The sequence below is a fragment of the Oncorhynchus gorbuscha genome, linkage group LG04 (genome assembly GCF_021184085.1).
Source record: "Oncorhynchus gorbuscha isolate QuinsamMale2020 ecotype Even-year linkage group LG04, OgorEven_v1.0, whole genome shotgun sequence".
NCBI lineage: Eukaryota > Metazoa > Chordata > Actinopteri > Salmoniformes > Salmonidae > Oncorhynchus > Oncorhynchus gorbuscha.
The window spans coordinates 52,203,014-52,219,872 of record NC_060176.1 but is presented as its reverse complement, the minus strand read 5'-3'; the positions used below and the strand labels follow the sequence as shown (position 1 = coordinate 52,219,872).

General features: G+C 41.5%; 2 protein-coding genes across 5 annotated transcripts; one reads left to right on the top strand and one right to left on the bottom strand.

Moving 5' to 3' along the window:
• The first annotated feature begins 218 nt into the window (after positions 1-218).
• On the top strand, positions 219-14,928 carry LOC124034254 (serine/arginine-rich splicing factor 9-like). 4 transcript variants are annotated; one of them, XM_046347179.1, is made up of 6 exons: positions 219-412; positions 1,152-1,281; positions 3,742-3,918; positions 13,636-13,841; positions 13,985-14,157; positions 14,239-14,928. In XM_046347179.1, exons 3-6 carry the CDS (start codon positions 3,761-3,763, stop codon positions 14,476-14,478), a joined length of 777 nt encoding a protein of 258 aa, XP_046203135.1. In that variant the 5' UTR covers positions 219-412; positions 1,152-1,281; positions 3,742-3,760; the 3' UTR covers positions 14,479-14,928. The 4 variants fall into 4 exon arrangements, with proteins under 4 accessions (XP_046203135.1, XP_046203136.1, XP_046203134.1 ...); XM_046347180.1 differs by lacking the exon at positions 1,152-1,281 and having other exon boundaries at positions 219-416; XM_046347178.1 differs by lacking the exon at positions 1,152-1,281 and having other exon boundaries at positions 220-412.
• On the bottom strand, positions 14,912-16,785 carry gatc (glutamyl-tRNA amidotransferase subunit C). Its single transcript, XM_046347182.1, has 6 exons — positions 16,378-16,785; positions 16,224-16,274; positions 15,933-16,102; positions 15,579-15,682; positions 15,392-15,459; positions 14,912-15,255 (listed from the first exon to the last, which is right to left on the bottom strand). The coding sequence occupies exons 1-5, from the start codon at positions 16,573-16,575 to the stop codon at positions 15,398-15,400; spliced, it is 585 nt and encodes a 194-aa protein (XP_046203138.1). The 5' UTR covers positions 16,576-16,785; the 3' UTR covers positions 14,912-15,255; positions 15,392-15,397.
• Between the last annotated feature and the right edge of the window lie 74 nt (positions 16,786-16,859).

Genomic DNA, 16,859 nt, shown 5'->3' with positions numbered 1-16,859 from the left:
TGGTAAGGTTGGGTTCTTAGCGTTTATTGCTATGGTCATTTTCTTTTTTCATCCACTTCCCTTTTTTGTGAACAAATGTGCAATGCATTTTCGGAACTGTGAAAGGCACCAAAAATCAACCATGCGTATCGTCTGCCGGAAAACTACACGAAGAAGAAAACATGCAGACAAAAAACAGTGCAATTTGTGTGCTGGGGCACCACCTGCTGGATATGGTAGGTGGTTTTTGACGGAACCGGAAGTCAGTGGATGGAACTGGCTAGCCTAACTAGCTAAAAGAAACGCAGAGATCTTCCGACAAAGGTTTGAGGGTACCGATCTCTGGAGATAAGCGAGAAATAACATTATACGAGCTTTATAAAATAATCACAGCAACCACGGGGGTTGCAGGTCTGGTCAGCAACACAGCAAGGTAGGTGAGCTATCGTGTACTCTTCTGCAAACCCAAAACATGGCACACGAGTCAGCTAGGCTAACTTGTTAGCTAGCTAGATGCTAACTTGCAACTGAAGCTAACGTTGCATTAGTTACTAGCCATTTGTTGTCGGCAACTTGCTGGCTAGGTAATGAATGAATGGGCTAATCTGGGTTTTACATGTGAGTACAGATTGGGAATCCAGGCTGGTAACTACCACGAGGCGATATGAAACGTTATGTTTGAAATATTGAAACTAGCAAACTAGTAAGCTGACCACTGTATCCCGCCCCCAGCCATGTTACCATTTTTTAAATGAAACATCACATGAATAGCTAGGCTAGCTTTAGCGTAGCAAGCTACCTGAGCCGAGAAGGGTGTCATTTCGTCCCGCAATTCGGGGCGTTCCTGGATATGCAGGAACCCCTCTTTATACTTCTATTGGTCCGTTTTTAAAAATGGGCATCATACGAGGGCGCGCCAAAACACTAGGTGGCGGTAGCCCATTCACATACACCACCTTTAGCGCCTATATATTGGTGATCGTATCTTCTGGCTGGGGAGTTTCGTTAAGAGCTCCCCGCTTTCTGTAAACGTTACCAAACATCTCTTACTGTACGGTTTGGAAACATAAGGAACTTATCTTTCATATTATCGAGAAATCATAACAAATTTTTAATTACCATAGGTTTTTATATGGTTAGGGTTCCCACACAGCCATATTTCCATGTTACAGCGCTTATTTATGGAAGACTGGCGTACTGGTGCTAGTTCTGTGTCTCGGAACACCGGTGTGTAAATGGAAGAAAGACGCCACAAACGTGTTGTGACTGAAACATACTGTCTGCTGCAACTGTGTTAAAACAGTAAGTGTATCTTTAGCTTTTGTTACATTTTTGATGTGATATGAGAGCAGAGATGTGTTTTTAGAACCGTACTGCAATTGAAAATGTATCCACATTTGGCTGACAGGCCCATTATCCTTTAAAAACAGACCCCGTTAGGCTTCTTTAGTCCATTATTGGTCGAGGACACTGGTAGGTAGTGTCCTTCTGTTGGGCAATGCTTTCCCGCACTTCCACAGGGGGCGGGGGACCGGGGCGACAAAATAGACAACCAGAATATCAAGTGTCGCACAAGTTTGAAGATTGCGTGATCGAGGGAGTGGGAAGCCTGTTGAAGCCGGAACCAATGGGATGCTAGAGTGGGGGGCGTTCCTGCAGATGAATGAATGCCAACATACAGGAACTCCTCGAATTGCGGGCCGCAATCAGACACTATTGTCCGGCTAGGATTTCGTCTCAACAGGGCCCGGTTTTCTGATAGCGATGGAATTTAGGCGTAACGTTGCGTCATTCCTACAGCAGCCGAAAATGTAACAACCGTTTTCCAAGAACCGCGCTGATTTACCTAGTTAGCGTGGTAAAAAAAAAAGAGAATGGTCGCGTCGTTAGAGCATTTGTTGATACTGATAGGATCGAAAGAAGGTGAGCGCTGCTCTCAGATCAGCTTTCTCGATTCAAATAATTATTTAACAATAGTTATTTCTCAATACTGACGACGGATCCGCTTCTAGAGACATTACCACATACGGCTGCAAATATTAAGGCGGCTTATTCTAACGCACACATTGCATACGTTAGGCTACACATAAAGATATTGTGACAAATTAGACAACAGCCTACGTGTAACAAAATAAAACTCAATTGATTTAACATGAAGTGCGTTTCAATATGATTGAAAAAACCTATAGCATACTGTTTATTTTAAAGCAGTCGTGCTTCAAATTAACCGATATATTTTTATACTTCGCTTGTTTGTATCAATTGCAACGACATTTGCAACTTTGTTATTGTAGTAATCTTCTGTTCTGAAGTTATCAGCGGTCACAAAGAGACGGGTAAAACCATGTGATTTTATGTTTACGCCGAAGCACCTAGCACACTTAACATGTACAGTGGGGCAAAACAAGTATTAAGTCAGCCACCAATTGTGCAAGTCCAATTGTGCAAGTCCAATTGTGCCTGTAATTTTCATCATAGGTACACTTCAACTATGACAGACAAAAAAAATCCAGAATATCACATTGTAGGATTCTTAAAATGAATTTATTTGCAAATGACGGTGGAAAATAAGTATTTGGTCAATAACAAAAGTTTATCTCAATACTTTGTTATATACCCTTTGTTGGCAATGACTGGGGTCAAACGCTTTCTGTAAGTCTTCAAGGTTTTCACACACTGCTGGTATTTTGGCCCATTCCTCCATGCAGATCTCCTCTAGAGCAGTGATGTTTTGGGGCTGTTTTTGGCAACACAGACTTTCAACTCCCTCCAAAGATTTTCTATGGGGTTGAGATCTGGAGACTGGCTAGGCCACTCCAGGACCTTAAAGCTTCTTACGAAGCCACTCCTTCGTTGCGCGGGCGGTGTGTTTTGGATCATTGTCGTGCTGAAAGACCCAGCCACGTTTCATCTTCAATGCCCTTGCTGATGGAAGGAAGGTTTCACTCAATATCTCACGATACATGGCCCCATTCATTCTTTCCGTTACACGGATCAGTCATCCTGGTCCCTTTGCAGAAAAACAGCCCTAAAGCATGATGCCATAGCGGCGTTTGGAGTGTGACTATTTGAGGTTGTGGACAGGTGTCTTTTATACTGATACGTTAAAACAGGTGCCATTAATACAGGTAATGAGTGGAGGACAGAGGAGCCTCTTAAAGAAGTTACAGGTCTGTGAGCCAGAAATCTAGCTTGTTTGTAGGCGACCAAATACTTATTTTCCACCATAATTTGCAAATAAATTCATAAAAAATCCCACAATGTGATTTTCTGGATTGTTTTTCTAATTTTGTCTGTCATAGTTGAAGTGTACCTATGATGAAAATTAGTGGGAGAACTTGCACAATTGGTGGCTGACTGAATACTTTTTTTGCCCCACTGTAGTTAGCGTTTCTACGTGTGGTCTGAGGCAGGCATTAGATTACGAGTGTTTAAGTGCAAAGTTAATGTCGATGGTTTTGTGGAAGCTTCGATATTTAACGATGCTCCTACGAAGGTTCTAACGATGAACTTCGTCATAAGATGCTTTGGGAAACCGGGCCTTGGTGGTTGAACCATTGGGTGTGGGTTGGTGTTTGATTAATAGCTAGCTCTGTATTTGATTTGTGTATATGTTGCAGTCTTGATAACATGTACTTGTAGGGGGTTGTTTGTAATAGTAATCTATTTTTGGACATTTATGAATGGCAGAAATTAGGGGTCAAAACATACATTTGAGTTCAGGGAGCGTTCAGTATTGATAAGGCTCTCTTTTTCCATCAGGATCAGTTTTGTTAACATCATGGCAGATGGCAGGATCTACGTGGGTAACCTTCCAGCTGATGTGCAAGAGAGGGACATTGAGGATATATTCTTCAAATATGGAAAAATCAGAGACATTGAGTTGAAGAACAACAGAGGCACTATTCCCTTTGCCTTTGTGCGCTTTGAAGATCCACGGTAAGATAAACGTCCATGTCCATGAATGGCATTCTTACTCGTTGACCAATAAGACCAGATTTACATTGACATTTTAGTAATTTAGCAGATGCTCTTATCTAGAGTGACTTGAATTAGTGCATTCACCTTAAGATAGCTAGATGAGACAACCACATGTCATAGCAAGTACACTTTCCCTGAACTCTGTAGTAATGAAAAGATGGCAGCGTGCTGGATTGCCACCGTTTTGCGAACTTCGACCCGACTTTGTTATTTTGTGATTCTTTTGGCGTTTACTTTATTTTCCCAAAATATTTTAGATGTTATCATGAAATATAACATGCTGCCACTTAATGAACTGTATGAGGCTATAAACAATCAGGAAAACTTGCATCCAGCGGCTGCCTTTCTTGTTGCCGGCAATTTTAATTCCGCTTCATTAAGACACACGATTCCCAACTTTCATCAGCACGTCTCCTTCACAACTAGGGGCAATAAAGTACTAGACCGCAGTTACTCTACCCACAAACAAGATACAAGGCCCTCCCTCATCCGCCATTCGTTAAATCAGATCATGACTTTACTATTTTACCCCCCCCCCTACCTAAACTAAAGGACAGCAATAATTAGGCTTCTAGTTCGAGTTTATACTATATACATTTTACAGACACGGTACATTTTACATTAGTTATCTATTTTTTTCCCTTTTTTATCCCGCCCTTCAGCTGCCCTTAACCCCTCCCATCTATCTAAAAAAAAACATCCCATCTTAACTTCTACTTGACAAATATTTATCAACTGTGGTGGGATGTTTCACAAAAGTTCTGAACCTTTCTATCGTTAATTAACAAAGTTCTTGTTTTTTTTTTTTTTTTTTTTTTACTTCAAAAAACAATTTCAAAGTATGTTTTATCAATTAACTTGCCTACCTGGTTAAATAAAGGTGAAATAAAATAAAAAATAAATAAATAAAATTAGTATTTGAGTTTAACCATAATATTATTTGAAATATTTGTTCTGTTTATTTGATTTTTTTTTATGTGTTAAACTGAAATTGCAACCAGATTTCTATGGCTTGTTTTAAAAAGTGATAGTTTGGAGATTATTTCAGTTTCAAATGACCGAAAGTGACAGGGTGTTATCTGAATAAATAGAAACATGCAACTTTTTTTTTAACAGCCTTTCTTACTAGTCTACTGGAGAACCAGTTTGGATTTAAGTATGTTTTTTTAAGCCTTTAGTGAGAGGTTCAATGCTTTAATATAAAATCATTTTAGTCTTCCAAATATATACAGTTCCTTGCGAAAGTATTCGGCCCCCTTGAACTTTGCGACCTTTTGCCACATTTCAGGCTTCAAACAAAGATATAAAACTATTTTTTTTGTGAAGAATCAACAAGTGGGACACAATCATATTGGATATTTCAAACTTTTTTAACAAATCAAAAATGGAAAAATTGGGCGTGCAAAATTATTCAGCCCCTTTACTTTCAGTGCAGCAAACTCTCTCCAGAAGTTCAGTGAGGATCTCTGAATGATCCAATGTTGACCTAAATGACTAATGATGATAAATACAATCCACCTGTGTGTAATCAAGTCTCCGTATAAATGCACCTGCACTGTGATAGTCTCAGAGGTCCGTTAAAAGCGCAGAGAGCATCATGAAGAACAAGGAACACACCAGGCAGGTCCGAGATACTGTTGTTTATTTTATTTGACCTTTATTTAACCAGGTAGGCAAGTTGAGAACAAGTTCTCATTTACAATTGCGACCTGGCCAAGATAAAGCAAAGCAGTTCGACAGATACGACAGAGTTACACATGGAGTAAAACAAACATACTGTCAATAATACAGTATAAACAAGTCTATATACAATGTGAGCAAATTAGGTGAGATAAGGGAGGTAAAGGCAAAAAAGGCCATGGTGGCAAAGTAAATACAATATAGCAAGTAAAACACTGGAATGGTAGTTTTGCAATGGAAGAAAGTGCAAAGTAGAAATAAAAATAATGGGGTGCAAAGGAGCAAAATAAATAAATTAATTAAATACAGTTGGGAAAGAGGTAGTTGTTTGGGCTAAATTATAGGTGGGCTAGGTGCAGTAATCTGTAAGATGCTCTGACAGTTGGTGCTTAAAGCTAGTGAGGGAGATGAGTGTTTCCAGTTTCAGAGATATTTGTTGTTCGTTCCAGTCATTGGCAGCAGACAACTGGAAGGAGAGGCGGCCAAAGAAAGAATTGGTTTTGGGGGTGACTAGAGAGATATACCTGCTGGAGCATGTGCTACAGGTGGGAGATGCTATGGTGACCAGCGAGCTGAGATAAGGGGGGACTTTACCTAGCAGGGTCTTGTAGATGACATGGAGCCAGTGGGTTTGGTGGCAAGTATGAAGCGAGGGCCAGCCAACGAGAGCGTACAGGTCGCAATGGTGGGTAGTATATGGGGCTTTGGTGACAAAACGGATTGCACTGTGAGACTGCATCCAATTTGTTGAGTAGGGTATTGGAGGCTATTTTGTAAATGACATCGCCAAAGTCGAGGATTGGTAGGATGGTCAGTTTTACAAGGGTATGTTTGGCAGCATGAGTGAAGGATGCTTTGTTGCGAAATAGGAAGCCAATTCTAGATTTAACTTTGGATTTGAGATGTTTGATATGGGTCTGGAAGGAGAGTTTACAGTCTAACCAGACACCGAAGTATTTGTAGTTGTCCACGTATTCTAAGTCGGAGCCGTCCAGAGTAGTGATGTTGGACAGGCGGGTAGGTGCAGGTAGTGATCGGTTGGAGAGCATGCATTTAGTTTTACTTGTATTTTAAGAGCAATTGGAGGCCATGGAAGGAGAGTTGTATGGCATTGAAGCTTGCCTGGAGGGTTGTTAACACAGTGTCCAAAGAAGGGCCGGAAGTATACAGAATGGTGTCGTCTGCGTAGAGGTGGATCAGGGACTCACCAGCAGCAAGAGCGACCTCATTGATGTATACAGAAATATAAATATATATAATATATATATAAATATATATATAATATATATGTAAATATATATATACAGGACACGACAAGACGAGGACAAAAGACGTCTGAAATCAGACTTTCACAATCATGTTAACGGACCAACCCTGATGTTTTCCCTGACTTGAAGGCTTTAATTGCATCTTGAAGTTCCTTCACGTCAGTCTTTCTATACAGCTATTCATTTTTACACTATTAATAGAAACAAATCCTTGCAATTAACTTCAGTTGGTGGAGATTGAGGAACCTGAAATGAAAACATGCTTAAAGTACTTTGCCGATTTGCCCGATTAAAAAAAATATATAATATATATTTTATTTTACACCTTTTATTTAATGTTTATTTAACTAGGCAAGTCAGTTAAGAACACATTTTTATTTTCAATGACTGCCTAGGAACGATGGGTTAACTGCCTTTTTCAGGGGCAGAACGACATATTTTTTTTTACCGTGTCAGCTCGGGGATTCAATCTTGCAACCTTACAATTAACTAGTCCAACGCTCGAACCATCTCCACGAGGAGCCTGCCTGTTACGCGAATGCAGTAATCAAAGGTAAGTTGCTAGCTAGCATTAAACTTATCTTTTAAAAACAATCAATCATAATCACTAGTTAACTACACATGGTTGATATTACTTGTTTCTCTAGCGTGTCCTGCGTTGCATATAATCGATGCATATTGGCGAAAAAAGACTGTCGTTGCCCCAATGTGTACCTAACCATAAACATCAATGCCTTTCTTAAAATCAATACACAGAAGTATATATTTTTAAACCTGCATATTTAGCTAAAAAAAATCTAGGTTAGCGGGCAATATTGACCAGGTGAAATTGTATCACTTCTCTTGCGTTCATTGCACACAGTCAGTGTATATGTAACAGTTTTCCAGAATTGTATGTAATTATGACATAACATTGAAGGTTGTGCAATGTAACAGGAATATTTAGACTTATGGATGCCATCCGTTAGATAAAATACGTAACGGTTCCGTATTTCACGAATTTGACCATATTAATGACCTAAGGCTCGTATTTCTGTGTGTTATTATGTTATAACTAAGTCTATAATTTGATAGAGCAGTCTGACTGAGCGGTGGTAGGCACCAGCAGGATCGTAAGCATTCATTCAAACAGCACTTTAGTGTGTTTTGCCAGCAGCTCTTTGCTGTGCTTCAAGGATTGAGCTGTTTATGACTTCAAGCCTATCAACTCCCGAGATTAGGCTGGTGTGATCGATGTGAAATGGCTAGCTAGTTAGCGGGGTGCGCGCTAATAGTGTTTCAAACGTCACTCGCTCTGAGACTTGGTGTGGTTGTTCCCCTTGCTCTGCATGGGTAACACTGCTTCGAGGGTGGCTGTTGTCGATGTGTTCCTGGTTCGAGCCCAGGTAGGAGCGAGGAGAGGGATGGAAGCTATAGTGTTGCACTGGCAATACTAAAGTGTCTATAAGAACATTCAAAGGTTAATGAAATACAAATGGTATAGAGAGAGAGAGTCCCATAATAACTACAACCTAAAACTTCTTACCTGGGAATATTGAAGACTCATGTTAAAAGGAACCACCAGCTTTCATATGTTCTGAGCAAGGAACTTAAACGTTAGCTTTCTTACATGGCACACATTGCACTTTTACTTTCTTCTCCAACACTTTGTTTTTGCATTATTTAAACCAAATTGAACATGTTTCATTATTTATTTGAGGCTAAATTGATTTTATTGATGTATTATATTAAGTTAAAATAAGTGTTCATTCAGTTATTGTTGTAATTGTCATTATTACATACATGTAAAAAAATTGTCCGATTGAATCTGTATGTATATATTTTTGTTCTCCAATAATCGGTATCGGCGTTGAAAAATCATAATCAGTCGACCTCTAGTACCTATGTTATGTAGAATAAAGTCTTGTAAATTCTTGGTTAGAAAAAAAGTTGTCATCCAGTAGGCTTTGATTCCATTTCCAATATCCCCACTCTCGTGGATATTCTGTATGATTAATCTGTACACCAATTATTTGACGGTCTGACCGCATTCTCTCCCCATCAACACTTTTTAAAACTTTTGGTGCCAGAGAAAATGACAGTGAAGACAACCAACTTAATTGAGCCTCTTTCATGTATATCTCACTAGGTCAGGATATTTAAGCGTCCATATATTGACTAGTTCCAATATATCCATAATATTTGATTTCCTTAAGTGCATGGGGGTGATAATATGTAGTGCGATTACCTTTTTGATGGGCCATCGAGGTACCTAAAGCCGTATTTTAATCTCCAACCATAATAACTGAGTCGTATTGCTTGTTAACTCGATAAATTGTTATATATTTTCTAAGAAGCCTGGATCATTATTTAGAACATATAGATTAATGAGCCAAGTATGTTAATGGTCCAATAGCATATTGAGAAGGATCCACCTTCCTTGAGGATCTGTTTGAACAGTTTGCACATTCTGATCAAAATTATTAATTCATATCGCCCCTTCTGAATTTATTTTCCCATGGGAGATAAATATTCCCCCTAGTCCTTTTTCCAAACAACTTCATCTAAAGGTGTCAAATGAGTTTCCTGTAAACAATATATTACATTCCTTCTTTTATCCAGATAAATACTGATTATTTTCTTATCTGCTAAGCCATTACTATTACTACTAGCTATACCTTTCACCACTTACCATAATGAGGTACAGGTTTTGATTATACTTATCATAATAATGTTTGTAAACGTACCATGATAATTGAGTGTCCATATAGCTATACAATGATATTTGCACTGTTAAGCATACTGTAGCTGCAACTAAGTATGCCTCTAATTGTCTTCCTATACTCCACCCGCTACAACCTCCCCCATTCCAAGTTGGGTCGTCGTCCCAGTGACTGGCTAACCACCCTTGTACACATGGATCCTAGGCCCTTTAAGCGAGAGGGGCCTATCCTTTAAACCCAGAATCACAGGCAACAACATTTCTAATGCCTTTGCCTCATACCGCATCTAGTTACTAAAAAATACACTGCTCAAAAAAATAAAGGGAACACTAAAATAACACATCCTAGATCTGAATGAATGAAATATTCTTATTAAATACTTTTTTCTTTACATAGTTGAATGTGCTGACAACAAAATCACAGAAAAATTATCAATGGAAATCAAATTTATCAACCCATGGAGCTCTGGATTTGGAGTCACGCTCAAAATTAAAGTGTAAAACCACACTACAGGCTGATCCTACTTTGATGTAATGTCCTTAAAACAAGTCAAAATGAGGCTCAGTAGTGTGTGTGGCCTCCACGTACCTGTATGACCTCCCTACAACGTCTGGGCAAGCTCCCGATGAGGTGGCGGATGGTCTCCCAAGGGATCTCCTCCCAGACATGGACTAAAGCATCCGCCAACTCCTGGACAGTCTGTGGTGCAACGTGGCGTTGGTGGATGGAGCGAGACATGATGTCCCAGATGTGCTCAATTGGATTCAGGTCTGGGGAACGGGCAGGCCAGTCCATAGCATCAATGCCTTCCTCTTGCAGGAACTGCTGACACACTCCAGCCACATGTCTAGCATTGTCTTGCATTAGGAGGAACCCAGGGCCAACTGCAACAGCATATGGTCTCACAAGGGGTCTGAGGATCTCATCTCGGTACCTAATGGCAGTCAGGCTACCTCTGGCAAGCACATGGAGGGCTGTGCGGCCCCCCAAAGAAATGCCACCCCACACCATGACTGACCCGCCGCCAAACCAGTCATACTGGAGGATGTTGCAGGCAGCAGAACGTTCTCCATGGCGTCTCCAGACGCTGTCACGTCTGTAACATGTGCTCAGTGTGAGCCCGCTTTCATCTGTGAAGAGCACAGGGCGCCAGTGGCGAATTTGCCATCTTGGTGTTTTCTGGCAAATGCCAAACGTCCTGCACTGTGTTGGGCTATAAGCATAACCCCCACCTGTGGACGTCGGGCCCTCATGCCACCCTCATGGAGTCTGTTTCTGACCGTTTGAGCAGACACATGCACATTTGTGGCCTGCTGGTGGTCATTTTGCATGGCTCTGGTAGTGCTCCTCCTTGCAAAACGGCGGAGGTAGCAGTCCTGCTGCTGGGTTGTTGCCCTCCTACGGCCTCCTCCACGTCTCCTGATGTACTGGCCTGTCTCCTGGTAGCGCCTCCATGCTTTGGACACTACGCTGACAGACACAGCAAACCTTCTTGCCACAGCTCGCATTGATGTGCCATCCTGGATGAGCTGCACTACCTGAGCCACTTGTGTGGGTTGTAGACTCCGTCTCATGCTACCACTAGAGTGAAAGCACCGCCAGCATTCAAAAGTGACCAAAACATCAACCAGGAAGCATAGGAACTGAAAAGTGGTCTGTGGTCACCACCTGCAGAACCACTCCTTTATTGAGGGTGTCTTGCTAATTGCCTATAATTTCCACCTGTTTTCTATTCCATTTGCACAACAGCATGTGAAATGTATTGGCAATCAGTGTTGCTTCCTAAGTGAACGGTTTGATTTCACAGAAGTGTGATTGACTTGGAGTTATATTGTGTTGTTTAAGTGTTCCCTTTATTTTTTGGAGCAGTGTGTATGTATATGGAACAAAAATATGAATGCAACAAATTCTATGATTTTACTTTAGTTCATATAGGAAAGGGTGATATAAGGAAATCTGTTAATTAAAATAAATGTATTCGGCCCAAATCTATGGATTTCACATGACTGGGCAGGGGCGCAGCCATGGGTGCCAGGCCCAGCCAATTAGTTTCCCCTCCCATAAACGGGCATTATTACAGAAATAAATACTCCTCAGTTTCATTAGATGTCCGGGTGGCTGGTCTCAGACTTTCCTGCTGGTGAAGAAGCCGGATGTGGAGGTCCTGAGCTGGCGTGGTTGTGAGGCCGGTTGGACATATGGCCAAGTTCTCTGAAACTGTTGGAGGCAGCTTATGGCAGAGAAATTACCATTAAATTCTCTGGCAACAGCTCTGGTGGACATTCCTGCAGTCAGAATGCCAATTGCACACTCCCTCAACTTGACATATCTGTGGCATTGTTGTGACAACTGGACATTTTAGTAATCTTTTACCTTCCCCAGCACAAGGTCCACCCGTGTAATGATCATGCTGAATCAGCTTCTTGATATGCCACACCTGTCAGGTGGATAGATTATCTTGGCAAAGGAGAAATGCTCTCTAACAGGGATGTAAACAAATTTGTGCACATAATTTGAGAGAAATGAGCTTTTTTGCGCATATGGAACATTTCTGGGATCTTATTTCAGCTCATGACACATGGGACCAACACTTTAAATGTTGCGTTTATATTTTTGATCAATGTGTATATGTACATAAAATAGCAGTAAAACTAATTCAAGGGTTCTTTATTTGTACTGTTTTCTACATTGTAGAATAGCGAAGACGTTTAAAACTATGAAATAACATACATGGACTCATGTAGTAACCAAAAAAAGTGTTAAATTAAAATGAGTTTCTTCAAAGTAGCCACCCTTTGCCTTGACAGTTTTGCACTCTTGGCATTCTCTCAACCAGCCTCACCCGGAATGCTTTTTGTCTTGAAGGAGTTACCACATGTTGAGCTCTTGGTGGCTGCTTTTCCTTCACTCTGCGGTCCAAACCATCTCAATTGGGTTGAGGTCGGGTCATCTGATGCAGCACTCATTGCTCTCCTTGGTCAAATAGCCCTTACACAGCCTGGAGGTGTGTTTTGGGTCATTGTCCTGTTGGGAAAATAAATGATAGTCCCACTAAGTGCAAACCAGATGGGATTGCGTATCGCTGCAGAATGCTGTGGTAGCCATGCGGTTTAAGTGCATTGAATTCAAAATAAATCACTGACAGTGTCACCAGCACAGCACCGCCACACCACCACCTCCATGCTTCACGGTGTGAACCACACATGCAGAGATTCTTCTTTTGCTTACTCTGCATCTCAAAGACAGTGGTTGGAGCCAAAAATCTCAAATTTGGACTTATCCAACCAAATGACGCATTTCCAACGGTCTGTCCATTGCTTGTGTTTCTTGGCCCAAGCAAGTCTTTTCTTATTGGTGTTCTTTTAGTAGTGGTTTCTTTGCAGCAATTCGACCATGAAGGCATGATTCATCAAGGCAAAGGGTGGCTACTTTGAAGAATCTCAAATATAAAATTTTGATTTAACACTATTTTGGTTACTCCATGATTTCATGTGTTATTTCATAGTTTTGATGTCTTCACTATTATTCTACAATGTAGAAAATAGTAAAAATAAAGGAAAACCCTGGAATGAGTGGGTGTCTGTATCTTAATTAATTCCCACAGTTGATGAATTGTGCGTAATAATAAGCTAAATCTGCGTTTTGTTTGTCAGTCAACAGATGCATATTCGCCCCATCCCTCCCCCACAAACACCTCTACCCCTCTCTCCCCTTCCACTCATAGATGGACCTATTGTTCCACTTCACAATAACAGCACTTACAGTTGACCGGGGCTGCTCTAGCAGGGACTTCGCTGCCCTGTTCAACTGTAAGTGCTGTTATTGTGAAGTGGAGAAGTCTATCTAGTTTATGTAAGATACTTTTTGAAGAGGTAGGGTTTCAGACATTTTTGGAAGATGAGCAGGGACTCTGCTGTCTTGACGTTAGGGGGAAGCTCGTTCCACCAGTGGGAAGCTAGGATGGATAAATAGACTGACTCACATATGCAATGTGTTAATCAAATTGACATGTCCTTATGTATCAGGGATGCTGAGGATGCAGTCTATGGGAGGAATGGTTATGGATTTGGAGACTGCAAGCTTCGTGTTGAGCACCCTCGCTCTGCCTCCTCTAAATTCAACGGTTCTATGGGCGGTAGTGGTCGAGGGAGTGGGGATGGAGGTCCTGGTGGTCCTAAAGGGAGGTTTGGGCCTCCTACTCGGAGATCAGAGTTCAGAGTTATTGTGACTGGTAAGTGGATAAAGTCTGTGCTTTTGTTTTTTTATTCAAAGCTCCTCTTCCTTCCATTTACAGCAGGTTAGATGTACACTGGTATTGTTGAGCGTTGCCTAGAAAGGCCAAAGTTCTCAATGTTTTGGTCTCTGTTCCCACAGGCCTGCCTCCGACTGGGAGCTGGCAAGACTTGAAAGATCACATGAGGGAGGCTGGAGATGTTTGTTTCACAGATGTTCAGCGGGATGGTGAAGGGGTGGTGGAGTTCCTGCGCAGAGAGGATATGGAGTATGCCATGCGGCGCCTGGACAGGACAGAGTTCAGATCACACCAGGTAACTAAACACTCAGATCCTCAGCTATACAGTGTTTAAGAACGCGTTTTCAGGACATTCTCTGACATGGACATCTTTCAGGGGGAGACTTCATCTATCCGAGTCCATGGAGAGATGGGGGGCAGCAGAGGACGCTCGCGGTCCCGTTCCAGATCCAGGGGACGGTACTCACCCGCTTATCAAGGTCGCGGCTCTCCACCCCCTCGTTATCAGTCGCCCCCTGCTCGTAGATTGTCTCGCCATAGCCCCCCTCCACGTCGCCCCTCTGCAGCACACCGTAGCCCATCAAGCCGCAGCCCACCCCCTCGTCACTACCGATAGTCTACCTACAGGAGGGCGCCAAGACTGGCGATTACTTTATTTTGTGTTGCTTTTTAAGTATGTCATGTGCATTCCACTATGAGGACTGTCTCCAGAGGACTTTTTAAATGGTGTAGACAGAGCGGATGGGTAGATCTGCATTTGCCTCACATTCTCATTGATTCATTCTCAGACCTAGGATATGGCTGGTTAGGGATATTTGAAGGAGACTGTATACTAGAGGAATACAACATAATACAGCTCTTTAATGTAGTTTTTTTTATTTTTTTTATCATGTTTCTGTAAGAGCCTGTCTAGCCTGCCCTGCCTTGTAGATGGTTGCCTCGCAAGTGTTCTCAATTGTGTTCCTCTTTTTTATTTTACGTGAGAATGAAATTATTTCTCCTGCCCCGTTCTCAAAATAATCTTTGTAAAAAGTGTTATTTTTTTCAAATAAAGTGAGGACTCTTAGTATGTTTATTTGTTTTAGTTCCTGAATGCATGAATTGTACATTCATTGGTTGCCTCTTTAGTCATTGATAATCATTTGCAGAGCACCCACAAAGTATGTACCATTGGGAGTTATGGTTCTGCTTTTTCAACATAATGACACTACATATTGTTCAGAGAATACAGTGCATACATGGAGTACACACACAGATCAACAACACTGGATCATCTTTCTTTGATTTAGCTTCAGTTTGTCTGGTTTGAAGGTGCCTTAATACATGCCAAGCCCTGACCCTCTTGATGGTTGGTCAATCTTTATCATTTAGCCATGCATTTCTTTGCAGAGGTCTGTCAAATGAAATACAGTATCCAGTCATTAAATTTAGCAAATGCTCTTATCCAGAGCTCCTTAGTGCATTCATCTTAAGATACATGGGTGGGAAAACCAGTCAAATTTAGCTGTCAGCAAAGTCGGAGCACATACTTTGAATCAGAACTCGGAGTGCTTAAACATGGCAGCTCTCTCCTCTCTCTTTGGGAGTGGAATGTTACCTGCAGAGAAAAGAGCCATTTAAGTTTCATGATATACAAAATGGGGCACTGCCGCCTTCAGAATGAACAATGATAGTAACTAATTCATGAGCTGATAAAACAGTAGCCAAGATGCTCACCTGGCGGTGCCACAAAGTACTCCTCCACTGTGTTTTTGGAGAGCTGGAGCAGTTCCTCTGCACAGTCCCCCTCTGCCACGGCATCCTCCCTCAGATACAGTGCCCTACAGAACAGAGGGTTTTCAATCAGACTAAACAAGTCACCTTTAGGTTAGGTAGGTAACTTTGTTCCCTCTCCAAAAATTACCCAGTCTTTGTAGATCTGAAGCAATTGGATAGGGCAGTAAGCAAAATGTGATTGCTCCACCAAACCTTCCATTAAACACTTCCAATGGCTTACCACTACCCAATTCCTTCAGATCAAACACTGAAGTGCTAGGGGCTGCTTCAGGATCTGCCTGGCCTGAGTCTAACCTTTCCTCCAGAACTGAATCCATCGGGTCAACCCCATCTGTGTCAACAACATGGAGCTGATCTGCAAATCGGATGGCTTTCTCCAGACAGGCCAGCCCCTCCTGGTTGCGGAAATCCACCAGGGCTAGTCGCTCCAATTTGTCAACAAGGTCTACAGGAACTTGGCAAGGCTGTAAGAAAATGCTTATTAGATGTTAGAACTTATCAATGTCACTAACAGTTAGCCATTTGATCTGGCTTAATTTACAAGCTAATAAAAATCACTTCATTAACAAAGCACAGTATACTAACTGGGGGTAGCTGGTTCTCCAATACAGGCTCCCATGTTGCTACCCTGGGCACCTAGGATTGAAAAATTAACATGGGCAATACAACAAGAAACTGCAACCACAGTCCACATGTGTACGATATGCTGTACTGTACATTAGCTAGCTAGTTAGCCTACCTTAGAGTTGCTAATTCTGGTACTATATTGATGTACTAAAGTTATCAGATGAGTCCAACGAAAGCAGCTAAAGTTTTGCTTGGATTTTCGGTCCTGTGACGTTATGGAAACTCTTGTGACGCCTTGGTGGTAGCACGAAGGCACTAGATTAAATGCTAGGGTCTGTAACCTTCGTGTATAATTCACTACGACATACATGTTATCCTGGCTAATGTAGCTAGCTTGCAAATGCCTATGCAATTCCTATCACAATTAAATTGTGCGTCGCTAGCTAGTCAATTTAAGTAAACTAAGCAATGGTTAGCTAGATTTTATGAGCGTCTCCGTTGATTCCTGGAACTCAAAAATAATATCAGTCAACAGCTAACTGGCTAGCTAGCAGAGTCTAGTAGGGGAGAATATCAATTACATTTACTACCGGTTTTTTCTCAAAACCCATTGGAGGAGAAAGTCAGAGGGACGGGACCTCTGGCTTTCTCGTA

Coding starts and splice junctions, on each gene's coding strand:
- LOC124034254 (XM_046347179.1), top strand. CDS start 3,761: ATGGCAGATGGCAGGATCTACGTGGGTAACCTTCCAGCTGATGTGCAA. Junction 13,842..13,984: donor GTTCAGAGTTATTGTGACTG/GTAAGTGGATAA, acceptor CTGTTCCCACAG/GCCTGCCTCCGACTGGGAGC. Junction 14,158..14,238: donor CAGAGTTCAGATCACACCAG/GTAACTAAACAC, acceptor GACATCTTTCAG/GGGGAGACTTCATCTATCCG.
- gatc (XM_046347182.1), bottom strand. CDS start 16,575: ATGTATGTCGTAGTGAATTATACACGAAGGTTACAGACCCTAGCATTT. Junction 16,275..16,377: donor CCAGAATTAGCAACTCTAAG/GTAGGCTAACTA, acceptor TTTCAATCCTAG/GTGCCCAGGGTAGCAACATG. Junction 15,460..15,578: donor GTACTTTGTGGCACCGCCAG/GTGAGCATCTTG, acceptor TTTTCTCTGCAG/GTAACATTCCACTCCCAAAG.